General features: G+C 54.9%; 5 protein-coding genes across 5 annotated transcripts; 2 read left to right on the top strand and 3 right to left on the bottom strand.

The window, feature by feature from the left end:
• Window positions 1-197: 197 nt before the first annotated feature.
• Window positions 198-2,406, bottom strand: CkaCkLH20_00754 (transcription initiation factor IIF subunit alpha; the record flags this gene model as incomplete). Its single annotated transcript, XM_038883474.1, has 3 exons — window positions 198-451; window positions 507-975; window positions 1,024-2,406. 3 exons carry the CDS (start codon window positions 2,404-2,406, stop codon window positions 198-200), a joined length of 2,106 nt encoding a protein of 701 aa, XP_038751069.1.
• Window positions 2,407-3,792: 1,386 nt separating this feature from the next.
• Window positions 3,793-7,071, top strand: CkaCkLH20_00753 (uncharacterized protein; the record flags this gene model as incomplete). Its single annotated transcript, XM_038883473.1, has 1 exon — window positions 3,793-7,071. One exon carries the CDS (start codon window positions 3,793-3,795, stop codon window positions 7,069-7,071), a length of 3,279 nt encoding a protein of 1,092 aa, XP_038751068.1.
• Window positions 7,072-7,933: 862 nt separating this feature from the next.
• CkaCkLH20_00752 (ribose-phosphate diphosphokinase) lies at window positions 7,934-9,657 on the bottom strand (the record flags this gene model as incomplete). The annotated part of the gene is made up of 3 exons (XM_038883472.1): window positions 7,934-9,144; window positions 9,209-9,356; window positions 9,547-9,657. 3 exons carry the CDS (start codon window positions 9,655-9,657, stop codon window positions 7,934-7,936), a joined length of 1,470 nt encoding a protein of 489 aa, XP_038751067.1.
• A 576-nt stretch (window positions 9,658-10,233) lies between these two features.
• Window positions 10,234-12,053, top strand: CkaCkLH20_00751 (DNA replication initiation factor cdc45; the record flags this gene model as incomplete). The annotated part of the gene is made up of 2 exons (XM_038883471.1): window positions 10,234-10,442; window positions 10,496-12,053. The coding sequence occupies 2 exons, from the start codon at window positions 10,234-10,236 to the stop codon at window positions 12,051-12,053; spliced, it is 1,767 nt and encodes a 588-aa protein (XP_038751066.1).
• A 1,356-nt stretch (window positions 12,054-13,409) lies between these two features.
• On the bottom strand, window positions 13,410-15,023 carry CkaCkLH20_00750 (uncharacterized protein; the record flags this gene model as incomplete). Its single annotated transcript, XM_038883470.1, has 1 exon — window positions 13,410-15,023. One exon carries the CDS (start codon window positions 15,021-15,023, stop codon window positions 13,410-13,412), a length of 1,614 nt encoding a protein of 537 aa, XP_038751065.1.
• Window positions 15,024-15,681: the final 658 nt, after the last annotated feature.

Genomic DNA, 15,681 nt, shown 5'->3' with positions numbered 1-15,681 from the left:
CGTTAAACTCGAGAGGAAAGATAACGTCGAGAACCTGCCGTACAGCGTTGCCGTATAGCCGCCAAACCTCGACCAAAAGTTGTCGCGATGAGGAAGCTCCTCTACACGATGCGCTTGATTTTCGCAACAGCCCAAGATGTAGGTTGCTACTGTAGGATGTTGTCTATTTTCCAAAGCCTGATACGAGGATATGTCTCCTAGGCTCTGCGACGGAGGACCTTGTCCGGTCCATAGGCGCAGTTTTCTCTGACAAGCTTAATCCATTCCTTGCGATCCATTTGGCCTGGACCGTCTCCAATACGCCCAGCAAACTTCCGCATAAGATTACCGATGGTGATACCGTTCGGAAGGTCAGGGAGAGCAGCAATGATCTCCGCAGGCTCGATTGGGCCGGCTCCAGGAGACCCGGCACGCGGTGATCCTTCGGGAATGGGTGAACCAGGTTTTGAGCCTGCGATGAGAGATCAGTAAGTATTCTTGGGAGCGGTGGTTAGGTGAACGCTTACCCGGCGCGGCGGGCACAGGACTACCGGCCCTGGAACCGACGGGTGTTCCTCTGGCTCCACTGCCGACAAGCTTGATCTTCTTCTTCCTCGGTTGGCCGTCGGACATTTCTCCTGCCGTTGCTTCGCCGTCACTCATCACACCCTTGCCGAGGTTGCTCTTCTGGCCGGCGGGTCCTTGCGACGAAGGAGTTGAAGACCGGCTTTGCTGCACTGATGCAGCAGCATGCTTCTTAATCTTCTTACGGGAAGACTCGTTTCCACTAGACTCGGACAGGTTGGGAGAGCCTGGACGCTTCAACGACTTGCCCTTCTTAAGGGCATCCGTGTGCTTGTTTCGGCCAGATGGTGTTGTATCACCCTTGGAGGATACACCCGAAGCATTCTTGTCTTTCGAGTCTCCCTTTTCGTCTCCCTTCTCTTTGTCCTTGTTTTCGTCATCCTTCTTCTCCTCATCGGAGTCGTCCTCGCTCTGAAACGCTGTTAGTCAATGACACGATGGTGTGCCAGCTAAACTTACCGAGGATGATTCGAAGGGATCATAGCCGCTGGAGTCGGATTGGTAGATTGTCTCCTTTTCTCTCTTGATGAGAGCCTTGGTGGTCTTTTTACCCTCCTTTCGGCGTTCCTCTTCGGCCTTTCTCTCTTCTTCTAATTCCTTCTGAACTCTCTGCTCGTCGGCTTCACCAAATAGGTTGGCGCCAAGTTGGTCGCGGCGAATGCGATCAGTCGCCTCCTTGAAATCCTCGTCGTTATCAGCCTCCAATCCTGGAGCCTCGTCGTCATCCTGGAACTCGTCGCCCTCCATGTCAATCTGGTCATGGTCCATCTTCTCCTCTCGCGAGGCAGCTCGGAAGGTGCTGGACTCTGTCTTGATTCTAGCGGGACCATAGAGTGCATGTCTGGTAGCTTCCCACTCGTCTTGCTCTGTCTTCTTTTGTTTGTCACGCATGTACCATCGGCCGATATCTGTCTTCTTGCTCATGAGCGCTTCCGCTTCTTCAAGCCTCATGGTATTGAAGTGTGGCTTTGCTGTGAACTTGTACCACTTCTCCAACGGTACCGCGGAAAACTTTCCGTCCCTAGTAGCGACAAAAGCAACCGTCGTCTCAGACAAAGGGGCGACGTAGGATCCAACCCAGACATTCTTGCCATCAGCATCCTCGAGATGCCAGGGTAGAGCTTCCTCATATCTCAACTCCTGCTGCTTCTTCTCCTTCTCTGACCTGGGAGCACGATGGAACTGAACGTCCTCTTCCTTCTTCTTCGGCTTTGGCTTCTTGTCGGCACTGGGATCCTTGAGACTCGGAGCACTCTTGGCTATCTCGACGGCACGAACGGCTTCACGTTCAGCCTTCATCTGGGCCAACCTCTCTGCCTCCTTCTCATCCACTGGCATAGGCTCCGGGGCTTCCTGCTTGACTTCTCGGCCGGGCGGGGGTTGGCGAGGATCGCGTCGTTGGAGAGTTACAGGTCTAGTGAACTCGTCCTGATTTGTCGGATCAATGCCTTTCTGCTCAAGGTCGGCCTTGGAGGAAGAAAGCTTCATGATGTGGTGACGGATGCCATCCTTCAGTGCCTTCTTCGTTGTGACGATCTTGTACTCCCTAACATTAGTAGGTGGAGGATCGAGCCAACCACCATTAGCCGCTCTCCGTATCTTGATATCCTCCTCGGTTTCGGGGCGTTGGAGGCCGTGGTGGGCAGACGCGCCGGGGGATGGTCGAGCGCCTGCGGCGGTCTGCAGAGTGTTCGGTGCGGGCCGCGCAGCAGCAGGTCGTGGCTGTCCAGGGCGTTTTCGAGCAACGAGAGGATCTCCGCGAGGTCGTCGCTTCATTGGGGGAGGGCGAGGCTGGCCGGTGGGATTCTGGCCGTTAGGCATACCGGGCGGAGGCGCGCTCATCTTGTCAGCCGAGGGCCACCAGCTTGAAAGCTGTGCGATCGGCTAATGCGGAGCAAGACAATTGATCGATGCGAAGGAATTGACGACGTCGCAGTATTCTCGCGACTTGGCTAGAGACAATGGGTTTGATCCGATGCTGAGGGTGCCTAAATAGCGTGATGCCGCTGGCAGCTTCGTTGGCGGCGCAAACCGTGAGAAGCTGGCGCGATCGCGTTCAAACCGTCGATGTCGATTCCCGTGAATTATTTTTGTATCTCTGTTCGATTCGTTCTTGTAACAGCTGACTGTAAGATGGAAAAAGCTGTTGTCGTGAAGAGCGAACGATGAGGGTGATGACAAAGAGCGCAGCAGAGACGAGAAAGTGGTTGCGGAAGGCAGGTTACCAAAGCCAACGAGCGCGCCTACCTCAGGAATTAGGCGTACAGCGTAAGGTAAGACGGCGCAGGCAGGCAGCTCTGGGTCGGGAGCTTGCAGAAAAGCTGGGAGTCGTTGTACCAGACTGGCAAATTTTGGCTTGGAGTACCTTGATCTCCTTGGCGGGTGGCTCACAGTGCCTGGCAATTATGGATGGATCCACCAAACAGCCGCATTTAGAATGGACTAGCCTCACCAGGACGTCATACCGAGGGAAGACGCAAGTCAGAAATCAAATACATCTTGAAGACATCGAGGTGTCTTGATACTCACTGGCTGGAAGTCAATTTCATAGCTTCTCTATAGAAGTAAACTCACACTTCAGCCTTGGGACTTACTCTCATGAAAAATCAAACCTACCCTTTGACTATACTTAACCTTAAATAAGAGGGAATAAATAGCATGAGCCGGTACACAAGATGAATCGCTCTTTTGCGCCGCACTTCGGGAATCCGTCGCTAACGGCCTTCTGACTAAATTATTTTTTCATTTCACCTCAATTGAAGTTGAATGCCGTCTGGGAAGGAGTTTTAAATGTAAACACAGCAGACCCAATTCTGCCTTCGCACAGTAGAAAGTGGCCGGCCCAAGCGCCGTTGGCACAGTGTCTCTCGCTTCCAGTACTGTAGCCCCTCATCAAGGGAGGTACCTTCCCCACGTACAACTTTCACTTCAACTCCGGATTTACACTACTTTAACGTGATTGAGGTGATCAGCATTCGGAAACTGGATTCTAGCCCGTGATTCGGTCTTCTCTGTCGTCAATTCTGAGCAGAATCTCCCAATATAACGCTCGTGCTCGGCCATGTTCCCCAGGAGTCCTTGACCAGGTAAATTCTCACCCGCCCTTAGGTACGATGCAATCGCAGAAACCTGAAGCTCATTCAGACCCCACAGCAACCTCATCATCGCCAAGTTCTGGCAACTTAAAACTACGTCGCATGGGATCAACAACGCGAACCAACAGTCGCCATGCAAAGTAGTGAAGGACGGCCTGGACGAGGCCAACCCGTCGGTCAAAATGGCCTCGAGGACCGCCTGCGAAACCTGATCCTCACCAATGCGCCGCCTGGAACCAGCCAAGCTCAACCTTCGGAGACCCCGCGAACGGCTGCGCCTCTCCCTGGCGATGCTGCCTCTGTGTCAATTGCCGCCAATGACAACCCTTCAGCTCTGCCCTCGGCGGACGGAAAGCTACCCGGCTCTCCAAAGGTATCCAGGAAGCGTCCAAACCAAGCTCAAAGACGCCAGATGAACGCTCAGCTATCTATCCCCATCGACCCTAGACCTTCGCCGCCTGCCAACTACGGAAGACCATTCTCCGGATCCCCAAGCCATTCACCCCATCAACCTTCACTTCATCATAGTGGAGGCAGACCTCACCACGGCCCGCCTTACCATGGCCAGGGACAAGCGCAAAGCCAGTACGGCGGTGTTCAACCTCACACGCCTAGGCATACCGGACCCCGCCATCCCGGAAATGTCGATACCTCGCGACACCATAATGAACAACATCAATTTGGACGCCAAGACAATAAATCACCCAGATACCCTCGCAATCCCCATGGCCTACTCTATAGCCCTCGGGGCTCCCACTACCAGGTTCGCCCCGAGGAGTTGGAAAACCAATCAGTCTACCTGGAAGGATTATGCGGCACACTTGTTGCCGGGGCGGAGATCGAGCGTGATGACATCCTCGAGAAGGAAAAGTTCCGCCTTCAAATTGAGCAGGTCTGTCAGCTCGCCGTCTCCGAGTATGAACAGAAAGAAAACAACGTCCAGAACTTTCCTCCCCAGTCAGTGGAGCTGAAGTGCTTCGGCAGTCTTTCCTCGGGTTTCGCTACAAAAGCATCCGACATGGACCTCGGCCTCGTATCGCCTCTGTCACAGCCTCAACCAGATGCTGCCGGCTCGCCGATCCCCAGAATCATCGAGAAGGCGTTCCTGGAGCTCGGCCTCGGCGCCCGTCTGCTCACTCGCACCAGAGTGCCCATCATCAAGCTGTGCCAAAACCCACCCGATAGACTGCGAATGGATCTATTGGAAGAGCGAGAGAAGTGGGAGAAGGGCATCGATGACGCCGAACATGCCGATGGAGCTGATGAGGACGAGCACGCCGACGGCGAGGTCGCACATGGAAAGGAGACCACCGATGACTCAACGGATGACCCTGCTGCCCACAAGTCGGAAGTTTCTTCCCCTTCACTGCCCAGCTCCAATGAGGCGAAGGCGCTGAATCTTCGCCAGTCCGCCAACATGTCACTTCCCGCTTACTATAACTTAGCAAAGCGAAAGTTGAGACAACTTGGGGGCCGCGATGTTACCGTTTCAAACTGTCGCGAACTCTCGCAGGAGGACTATGTGCTGCTCACCAATGTGTGTGAGGGGTTCTTCCATGGTCTTCAGAATGGTGAGCTGAAGGACAGGCTATCGAAATATCTTTCCTTGTCCTTCAAGCCACTTCCCAACGTCCCGAACTACCGCGCGTTGGCAGGGGTGTACGCACAGATGGAAGGCGAAAGGATTGTCATGCTCTGCGAGGACCAGAAGAACGTCGTTGTCGTGGGTCCAGAGGACACGGAGGGCGCCAGCCGAATGCTCATCTCTCAGTGGAAGGCGCTCCAAGACCAAGGGCATTTTGGCATCGAGCCACTGACGTACACGAAGCAGGTACAGCTGCTCCTCGAGAAGCTCAAGAAGCTCCCAGTTGCTCAGCTGCTCACCCTTGAACAAAGCCAGCACGAGGCTGCTGGTTCATACCATACCAGAGCCCAGAGGATAGTGTCCCAGCTACGACCTCGAGATGCGGACAGTCTGTTGGCCGCCCAGCAGCTGATTGTCGACAAGTACACAGCCGGAATATGGACTAACAGCATCCGCGCCGACGTCAAAGAATTCATTGGCCAAATTCCAGCGAACCCGAGCATTCTGGCCGTCACTCGCCGTCACAAGAGTCTGCAACTCGCATCAGAGCTGGAGAAGGCCCTCGAGCACAAGCTTTACGAGAGCGCCCTCGAGAAGGACATACGGGAATACATCTTCATCCTCCGCGGCCCCATGCGCAAGAGCAACGCCGAAGACCCTCACTACGACTACGTCATCCCCGTCACGAAGGAAAACATCGAGATCATCAAGCGCATGCGTGATATCAAGGACCCCGCCAAGATGTCCGTCAATCAACCCCGCGATCCCTACCGCGACAAGCTCGAGTTTCCCAAGTCCGGCGTCGGCGTCCAGTGCGACATCAACTTCTCCGCCCATCTTGCTCTCCAAAACACCCTCCTCCTACGCTGCTACTCCCACACCGACCCTCGCGTCCGGCCCCTTGTCCTCTTCATCAAACACTGGGCCAAGGTACGCGGCATCAACACCCCCTACCGCGGCACCCTCAGCAGCTACGGCTACGTCCTGATGATGCTCCACTACCTCGTCAACGTAGTCCAGCCCTTCGTCTGCCCCAACCTCCAAGCACTCGGCCCCCCTCCCCCTCCGGAGGGCGTGTCACCGGCGATCAACGACGACGCAATCATGTGCCGCGGCCGCTACGTCGGCTTCTGGCGCGACGAGGCCGAGATCCGCCGCCTGGCGCAGATGAACCAGCTCAACGGCAACCGCGAGAGCATCGGCCACCTCCTGCGCGGATTCTTCGAGTACTACGCCCAGAACGGCAACATGAGCACCTACCCCGGCCGGGGCTACGACTGGGGCCGCGACGTTCTCAGCATCCGCACCCCGGGTGGCCTCCTCTCCAAGTCGGAGAAGGGCTGGACAGGCGCCAAGACGGTCATCGAGTACCGCCCCAACGCCGTCAACTCCCCGAGCGCCGAGACCCCTTCTCCCGCCGCACAGTTCGCCCTCAAGTCCCCCGTCGACCCGCCTACGCCGACAGCTGGCGCCGCGGACGCGGCACAGGAAGCTGCCTCGCCCACCGTCGGCGGCAGTAAGCCCAACGCCACCGCAGCAGCGGCGGGCTCTCACAAGAACGGCGAGGTGAAGGAGGTCCGCCACCGGTACCTCTTCGCGATCGAGGACCCCTTCGAGCTCGACCACAACGTAGCCCGCACCGTGACGCACAACGGCATCGTCTCCATCCGCGACGAGTTCAGGCGCGCCTGGCGCATCATTAAGGCGGCCGGTACGGGCAACTTTGGCGAGGAGCTGCTGCAGGACGTCGCAGCGGTCAAGGAGGAGGGCGAGAAGGGCACCTATCTGCAGCTGTTGGATGAGATTCACGGGTGGGAGTTGTTTTGAACGAAGCCTGTGGAGTGAAGGTGCAAGGGGAAGGAATCTCGTGGCGTGAGAAAATGGGGATAAAAAAAGGAACGGTGTACGGGTGTACTCTAGCTTGTTTTCTACGTGAGAAAAGAGGACGGCGTGTTACGGTGGACATACCGGAGGGTTTGCTCTTGTGCGGACGATGTCACGACGTTCGGGGGATGGAAGAAGTTGCTGACGAGACTATTGTATTACTACTCTGGCTATGATCACCGAGATCAGATAAAAGTAAAACTGACAAACACTGAACACCCCCGCCTAGCTGATTGTAACTTGGATTGGCAGTTGTCAAGACATCACTTGGAAACATGTTCGAAGGTTTTTCTTACCCCTCGCCCATCCATCCCGGAGGTGGTGAGTGCCAAAAGGCAAACTGAGCGAGGCGTCTTCTTTTAATCGAGTCAATCTACCAACGCTCCGTTAAGGACTTCTTCTGGGATAAAGATAGCCCTTGCTGTCCAGAAGACAGCATCGTTGGGGGGTGTGAAGGGAAAGAAAAGGAAAGGAAAATATCAGTTTGCAGACACACACCATCAAAGACAGCGGTCGGTTGAGGCATCAAAAATCATCATTCATGTCTAATACTGACCATGTAGAAGCAATACTGACCATTCCAGGTCATCTGTAGTGCCGCCATTCTGGCTTTTCCACTTTGTCGTGCCGCCGCCCAGAACGCCGCGCTTGAATGCCAGTCCCCCCCGATGTATGCCACACAGAGCTGGACCCAGAGGAAAACATAATCCAGAGTCCAGTTCTCGTAAGAGAAAGCAAGTAAGGAAACGTGTTAAAGCGATAATCTGCAAAACAAAAATTCCGGCCTATGTGCTTTGTGCGAGACTCAGTCCAGGATGTGCTGGTACAGGGGAGAGATCGACTCGCCGTAGTGGTTACGGCGAATAGCTTCGGCGAGGAGGAAGGAGAGGTCCAGAACGACGAGCTTGGGGGTGCGCTTCGCCTGGTCCTCGGGAATCGGGAAGCTGTTGGTCACGAGGATGGTGTCAATGCACTCGCATTTCTGCATCTGCTCGAGACAGTCGCCGCCGAAGACACCGTGGGTAGCCATGCAGTAGACCTTCTTGGCGCGACCCTTCTTGACCACAGTCTCAGCCGCGGCGATCCATGAACCAGGCTTGTCGATCATGTCATCCACGATGAAGACAGTTCTGTTCTTAACGTCGCCGACCAGCGTGATCATGTGCTCGACCTTGGGGTCCTTGAGAACCTCGTCCTCTTCGTCCGACTCGGGAACAGCGTCGCCGGAGCCGCCTAGAGCATGTGGCTGGGGAGCGAAGAAGGAAGATGCCTGAGAGGCAGTCATGGGGTCGTCGTCGCGGACACTGCCGCCCGCGGTCGAAGTAGCCGGCGATGGATAGTCGTCGTCCACAATGTGACCTTGGACCAATCGACCGTGAGTGACCTCGTGGGCGCGACGGTCATCATACTCCGTGTCGCCTTCCTCGTCATCGACAGGTCCCTCATGGGGCTTGGTCTGGGTGGGTGTTGTAGGCCGCTCATCCATCGTGCGAGGATGGGAGCGCGGGGGATCAGTGTGCTGAGGAGATCCCTGAGCATTGGTCCTGATTCTACCAGCACGGCCATTGGGAGGGGGCGTAGAAGGTCTAGGAGCCGGGGCGGTGCGGCTGCTCTCCAAAACCGGCTCGCGGTCGATACCGTCGAGATGATGCATGATCATGCTCGAGGTCATGTTGATACCACGCTTCTTCTCGGTAGTAACCATGCCAAAGTTCAGCTTCAGCGCGTCCGCAAGCGATGTCACACGCTTGGTACCGCCGGCATTCTTGGACACGACAATAGCCTCCTTCCAATTGGGAACGTTGTGACGAATCCATCTCGCGATCAAGGGCTCGGCGTGGAGGTTGTCGACGGGGCACTTGAAGAAGCCCTGCATCTGGGAAGCGTGGAGGTCCACGGTGATAACGTGCTTAACGCCAGCAACAGCGAGGAGGTTTGCAAGCATCCTCGCGGTGATTGCGCCGCGGTGGGACTTCTTCTTCGACTGCCGGCTGTAGGGGAAGTACGGCAGAACAGCTAAGACAGGCATTGTTAGCGGTGTGCTGCGTGAAGGATTCAGTCGAGCGATGGGTAATCATACCAGTGATCTTGTTCGAGGAGCCGCCCTTGCAGGCCGAGATCATGATCAACAACTCCATGATGGTGTCGTTGACGTTGGGGCTTCCGGATTGCACGACGAAGACATCCTTCTCTCGGACGCTAGTCAAGATTCGCACGCTCGTCTCGCCCTTTTTGACGGGTCAGCCTCAACAGGGCGTCCAAACAAGTTTGGAATTGATCCAATCAAGGCAGTAGCAGGAGAGGAGCCGCGACACAAGAAGCGACCCTCTCCCACTCCCCGCCGTTGGTGTCGACGGCAGCAAAGTTTGTGTGTTCGGGAGGGAACCAAAAGAACCAAAAGATCGCACTTCAGCTTACATTTGAAAATTGGGTAAGCTCCGCGTCAGCGGGAGTCATGCCCAAGTTCCCACATATTTGAGAAGTGAGGGCTGGGCATGAAGAGCCCGCGAAGATGAGAGTGCCGCGCATTTTGGAAGAAGAATGCGAAGGTCGAAGGAATTGGGTTCGCGCAGCGGGGAGCTTTTATTGTAGGCGAGAGGAAAAATTGAGTTGGACCAGGGGTTCGAGCCGACAAACGGGTCGGAGGCGCGGATGAGCGGGACAGACAGTGCGCCGATAGGTGTCTGCGGGATGAATGGCAGTCGCGATTAGCACTGTTTTTATCCGATCCGACGCAGCTCCGTCTGCGCCGGATTTTCCAGCTGCACCGTGTTCGACACTGGGACCCCGCGATGCCTGCCGGAGATGCTACCTACCTTTTCCCACGTTGGCAGGTACGACTGACTGACTGACTGTCTTGCTCTTTCCTCGGGATAAGGGCTGGAAATTCTTTCGAGAAAGGCTTTTGTTTTCGAGATGCTTTCTTCTCAATGAGAAGTGGCAAGAACTTGGGAAATAGTTGGCTATAAATAAAACATCAAAGTTTGTTATAAACTTGGTAGGTACGCACAACCTTCCATCTCAGATATTTCCTATAAAAATAATCCAACTAACAAGGTGCATAGCTTTTACACCCCTCCACAGGTGGAAGATCACGTCAACACCATGGGAATCCCTCATCTTATCAACCACCTCGCCCCCTATGGCGTCCTTGCACCCTTAGACGGCGACAGGGTGGTGATAGACGGTCCAGCCTTGGCCTACCACGTCTACCATCTGTGCACAAGGAGTAGCACCGGACTTCCCTCGTACCAACTGCTTGGGGACACCACCATCGCATGGCTGGACAAGCTCATGAACCACAACATTTCCATGTACCACGTCCTCGGAGACACCTCATCCGGTCAGTGAAACTTACGCTTCGCAGAGCTGCCATCTACTTTGATGGCTTCCTCCCGCCGTCCAAGCTTCCCGTCCGCCTGGACAGGATATTGAGGACTTCGACTCAATTGAAGCTCTTCCACTCATCATTCCCCAATGCCTGCCCGGCAAGACAAGTCGCCGCAACACATTCAGCGCGGCCTCCTCTGTTCCCGACAGATGCGCCTCGCAGGGAGCAGCCACTCACCCCGCCTCCGCCATTCTTGGTCGCCGCTGTTGTCGATAAGCTCAGCGAAACAGACAAATACGCGAAGCTGGTCCGTCTAGTTCCAGGCGAGGCCGATGCTTACTGCGCCGATGATGTGCTCAAGAACGGCGGGACGATAGTCACTTCAGATTCTGATCTGACCATTCATGATCTGAGCAAGGGCTCAGTCGTGTTCTTCAAGGATCTCCACTTTGGATCTGCAGATGGAAAGAATGGTCTCCTGGGATTGAAGTTCTCTCCCTCCCAAGTCGCAGAGAGATTGAAGCTCCCCGACGACCAGGGCATGAGACGGTTCGGATACGAACTATCCAAGTCCGTCCGTCCCAAGTTTTCTCAAGTCCTTGAAAACTGCAAGGGGGACGTCTCTGACCCTGAAGAATTCCGTAAATTCTGCGAACCATACGAAACGTTGGAGACTACAGATTGGAGTGCCGTTCCCGTTTTGGGCGCTCTGGAGAATCCCAAGCTTGACGCAAGGTTGTCAGAAATCGTCTTGCAATGCGTTGGGTACTCTGGAGCTGGCAACTCGTCTCCGAAAGGCGACTCAGAAGGCTGCATGATGTGCCTCCCACCTCTTCTTGACTGTCCCGCCCGTGCAAGCGCATGGGATAGCAGCGCCTCTGTGCGACAACTGGCCTACAGCCTGACTTCTTTGCTCCAACCAGGCGCTTCGCCTCCTGTCAGAGAGTACAGGAGGGTGTATAACGGGACGAACCAGGGCAAGCACATCATCATTCTTCCTCGACCCTCTATCAAGGACTATGCGGACTTTCTTCTCGAAACGCTGAACCAAGCTAAGAAAAGCTTGGACCAAAGTGAATCAGTTTGGCAAGCTGTGTCATTGCAACAGGTCCTCGCTTGTTCACAGGCAGATGGAAAACAAGAGGCATGCGTCGGAGCCGTTAAGCAAGCTCTCTCCATGGAAGAGGGCTCTGGTCACGTCCCATGGGACGTGGTTCACCTGTCAGCGCAGGTCCAAGCTATGCTGTATTCTCTTCGTATTCTTTCGCAAGTCCTAGGCCTTCTCCACATTATCAAGGCCGAGAGTGTGCCGCAGGGCTTGGATCGACTTCGACAGCTCCTGGCTACGTTACCCCCGCTCACAGAATGGCCGGGAGTGGACGGGACGACGGCATTGATCGCGAGCTTGCATGCCAATGGGGGATTAATAAGGCTGGCAGAAGCGCTTGAGATTCCGGAAAATGACTTCCTGCCAGCAAAAGAGTCCAAGAACAGGAAGAAGAAGAGGAAGAAGACGGCATCAGAGGTCGATCATCAGGCGCGACCTGAGAAAAAGGCGTCCTCGAATCCCTTCGATATTCTAGGCATGGAGTAGTGTGGACTCTTGAGAGACTCTAATAGACCTGGATTCGGCGATTCCCACCTGCCCATGGTACCGTCTAGCGTCGAACACTTTCTGTCCCAGCGCCCTCCGACAACGTGGTCTAGAAGTAGGCACACTAGCTAGTATGATGAGATACTCTAGTCTGCGCGCCCGCATCATAAGCGGATGGCGGTATACGGAGCTTGCATGCATGTTAGTGGCCGTGATAGTACTCGGCTGCTACTATTGGGTCCTCCACAGATCGAATCTTTGACGGAGGATTCGCGAATAACCTACCAGCTGTGGCATCGAGGCATCGAGGGGTATCTCAGGGTTCACCAAGCTCATTATTTCGAAGCGAAGATTAGCACTCCCACTTGTATTGTACAAGAACATGTCCAATGTCTCACAACCATTCGGTCCACATGACATTTGGTTGTGTCTTGTTCATCGACTTTATTCCTGTCAACTTTCACTCGAAACGCGATCGATGTTGAACAACGCGTAGAGCCATCGTTCGAGGCGTCTTCCGATTTGAATGAATTGGATTCCCAAGAAACACCTAACCTTTACAGCAGCTTTGTCAACACCAGCCCTTCGATGGGCCATGTTGTAGTCGACGAAGATAACCGCCTCACTGGCGGACAACTCGAAGTAGCTCTTTCGGCGGCATACGCCGATCTTACTTTTAGCATCGGTTGACGTTCACCCAGCCCTCCGCCTTGAAACAGTAGAATGCATCATGTTCTGTCAGGTGGTCAATTATCCGGTTCATAGCTATAACACTACAGTCCTCCACGGTTAATCTTTCTTTACAACTACTTCTCGCTACCTAGTCACCTCCGTGATTGCCCTCGGCGTTGGTAGCTCTAGTGTTACGCTTATTATCCGTTGTCCTTGTTGCTGCTCAAGTATTCGACCAGGAATAATAACCGTGGAGTAGTGTACAGACAGGACCCAGACTTTAGACAACAAGCAAGCCTACAAACGGGTCAACCTTACTGGTAGAGACGACATGCTCTCTACGTACGGCATCATCTTCAAACCGCCCGGCAACAATGGCATCGCCACCTGCCCTTACATCGTGACGAACAAGTCGAGCATCGAGCTTGGAAGGCTCTCCTCTGTCAAATTTGGCATGGATGGAACAGACAAGCAAGGGAAAGTAAGGTAGTCCTGCATGACGACAATGATGGGCTGGGCCTGAGGTTGAGGGATTCCCAGTAGAATGAAAGACGCTCCGGCTGGAGTTGCCAGGTGTCAGGGGATCTTAGCAGCCATAACGCTACACATAATCGTTGGGCTCGGCTATATGGTTATCGGATAACCTGTGAACGCCCGATCCTCATTATTTCGTACCTATGCTAACTACGACGAAAACGTGCCATCCTCGTTCACCTTTGGTATGAAGTTAGGACACAGCCAGCCTCTACCTTCAGGGCAGGTGAAGATCACCTCCCCACCCTTGCGTAGTAATCCCATCTGGAACCGCCACTCCGTCTTCACCGCGATCCCATTGACTCGGAGCCAATAGGCCAGAATACCCTCCGGCGTACATGGCTCCTGGCCATTGAACGTCTTCTCCCTCGAATGGGTGTTAAAACCCTTCCATTTCGCAGTCTCCTTCTCGATCGTTCGCAGAGAAATGAACTCGCGGTATAGGGCGAGGTACGTGAACATGGCGTTGGGCCGTCCGAAAGCCGTGATGTCGGTTACACCGGCGCGGAGCTCGCCGTCGTGGAGCATAGAGTACCACGTCCAGTCCAACGCGACGCGGGGCGCAAGGATGCCGTTCTCGGGCACCTTGAGGGATGAGAGCGCGGGCGAGTCGCCCCAGAATTGCAGATCGAGACGGCCTTTGTAGATGTAGTCGTACGAGATTCCTTTCTCGACCATGTAGTGCTGAACCTGCTGGCTTGCGAGGTAAAGAGCCTTCCACTGGCTTAGTTGGTGGTCCAATTTGTTGCCACAGGCCTTCGCCAAGATCTCTGGCGGGTCAACCGCCTTCTCCTTGACATCATCCAGCTTCTTGACCTCGAGGGTTTTGAGGGCGTCGCCGAAGCAGGACTTGAGGTGCTTGTTGATAGTTTCCACATCAGCCTCTTCGCCGCCAGACTCATCGTAGACGTCGGTGTCGTACGTGAAGACATGGACATCAACCCCACCGCTGCCTGTCCACGTCTTCACCAGCTTCTCGTTCTGATCCTTGCAGGTCTCAAGATACGACCGCAGAAAACCGGTGTACACGATCGCGACGCGCCCCTTGTCATCTGCTGCCCGTTGCAAGGTACATGTCGTCTTGCCACCGACGTGGATGTGCAGTTTGCCGCTATCCAGAAGCTCGAGCACGGGCTTCTCGCTGCCAGAATCAGCGGACGCGCAATCGGGGAGCATGTTTGATATCCATGGTGTCGCGCCGTATGGAGCAGCTGTTTCGTTGGACCAGGAGAGCATTAGTACGCCCTCCTGCGTGAGTTCAACTTGCCATGCGACAGGCCAGTAGTATTCGGTGTCGGAAGTGAAGAGCTCGGCTTCGGTCTTGGTGTCGACGAGGGAGAGGGAGCCGCTGTCGAGCAAGCGGAGCTCGTAACGGCCACTAGGCGAGGTCAGGAGGAAGGGCGAGAGGGATTGGCCGGCTTCGAGTCTCGAGGTGGTCTTGGAGCTGGGTTTCGCGTCTTTGATCGAGTCCGAGGTTGGTTTCGAAGCGGACGTCACGGGAAGTGATGGCGTCGCAGCGTCTGTGAACGGAGTGGACGCAACGGCGCCAGGCGCAACTGGTCCTGCATCATTCCCCTTGCCGTTGTTGTCTGGGTTGGGCTTGCTGGTGGAGGGATCTTTGACTGGCGTCGTTGGTGCATGGCTCCCGAGCTGAGTGGGCACGCTGTAGCCGACGTGGGGAAGCTGGGGAATCAAGAATATCGCCGCAATGAGGAAGACGGCGGCCACTAGGGTCAACCGTAAACATGTGCCGCTAAGCATCATGAGTTGCGCGCGTTGTGGCTGGACGAACGCCTCATTGCCAGCATTGCTTTTCTTCTTTTGTCTTGGAAGAAGTCCATGCGATTGGGAGGCGACTTGCCGAGGCGGCAGGTGAATCCTCAATGCGCAGGTAAGAGCTATGGCATTATGCAAATAAGGGGGCTTGGAAGCATCTTTGATTGCATACGACGGGAATACAACACACAGTCCGGAGTGGGGCGCAAGAGGCCCGGGCGCCACGGGCCGGCCGATTCGCCTGTGGGTCCCCGACGGGGCCGGTATCTACGGTAAAAGCCAGCTTCGCCGCATGGGGCTACACCTTGTGATGTCTTCAGCCAGGTCAAGACACCAACTTACATTCAGAAAGGCTGGCTGATAATTCAGATGTTCCTTTTCAAGATAGGTAAACGAGTTTCCTAGATGCACCAACTCATCTGCAGGGCACGAGTCGCTAGAACCGGTCTACGTCCGGAATCTAGACCCGAAGGATTGGCTGCTAAATACCAACCAACGCAATGAGATAACTGGGAATTGTAAGAAACATTTCCTCCTTCCAGATTCTGTGGCCTGATTCGCGCTTTGCTTTCCTCATCTGGATAATGCAGTACCCACGAGCACCCCTGGCTTTGCTTTACGTGCCGCTAACTTGCATGACAGTCTC

The sequence above is a fragment of the Colletotrichum karsti genome, assembly GCF_011947395.1.
Source record: "Colletotrichum karsti strain CkLH20 chromosome Unknown Scaffold2, whole genome shotgun sequence".
Lineage (NCBI taxonomy): Eukaryota > Fungi > Ascomycota > Sordariomycetes > Glomerellales > Glomerellaceae > Colletotrichum > Colletotrichum karsti.
Note: the sequence above shows the minus strand (reverse complement) of the source record. Positions and strands in the feature narration are given on the sequence as shown.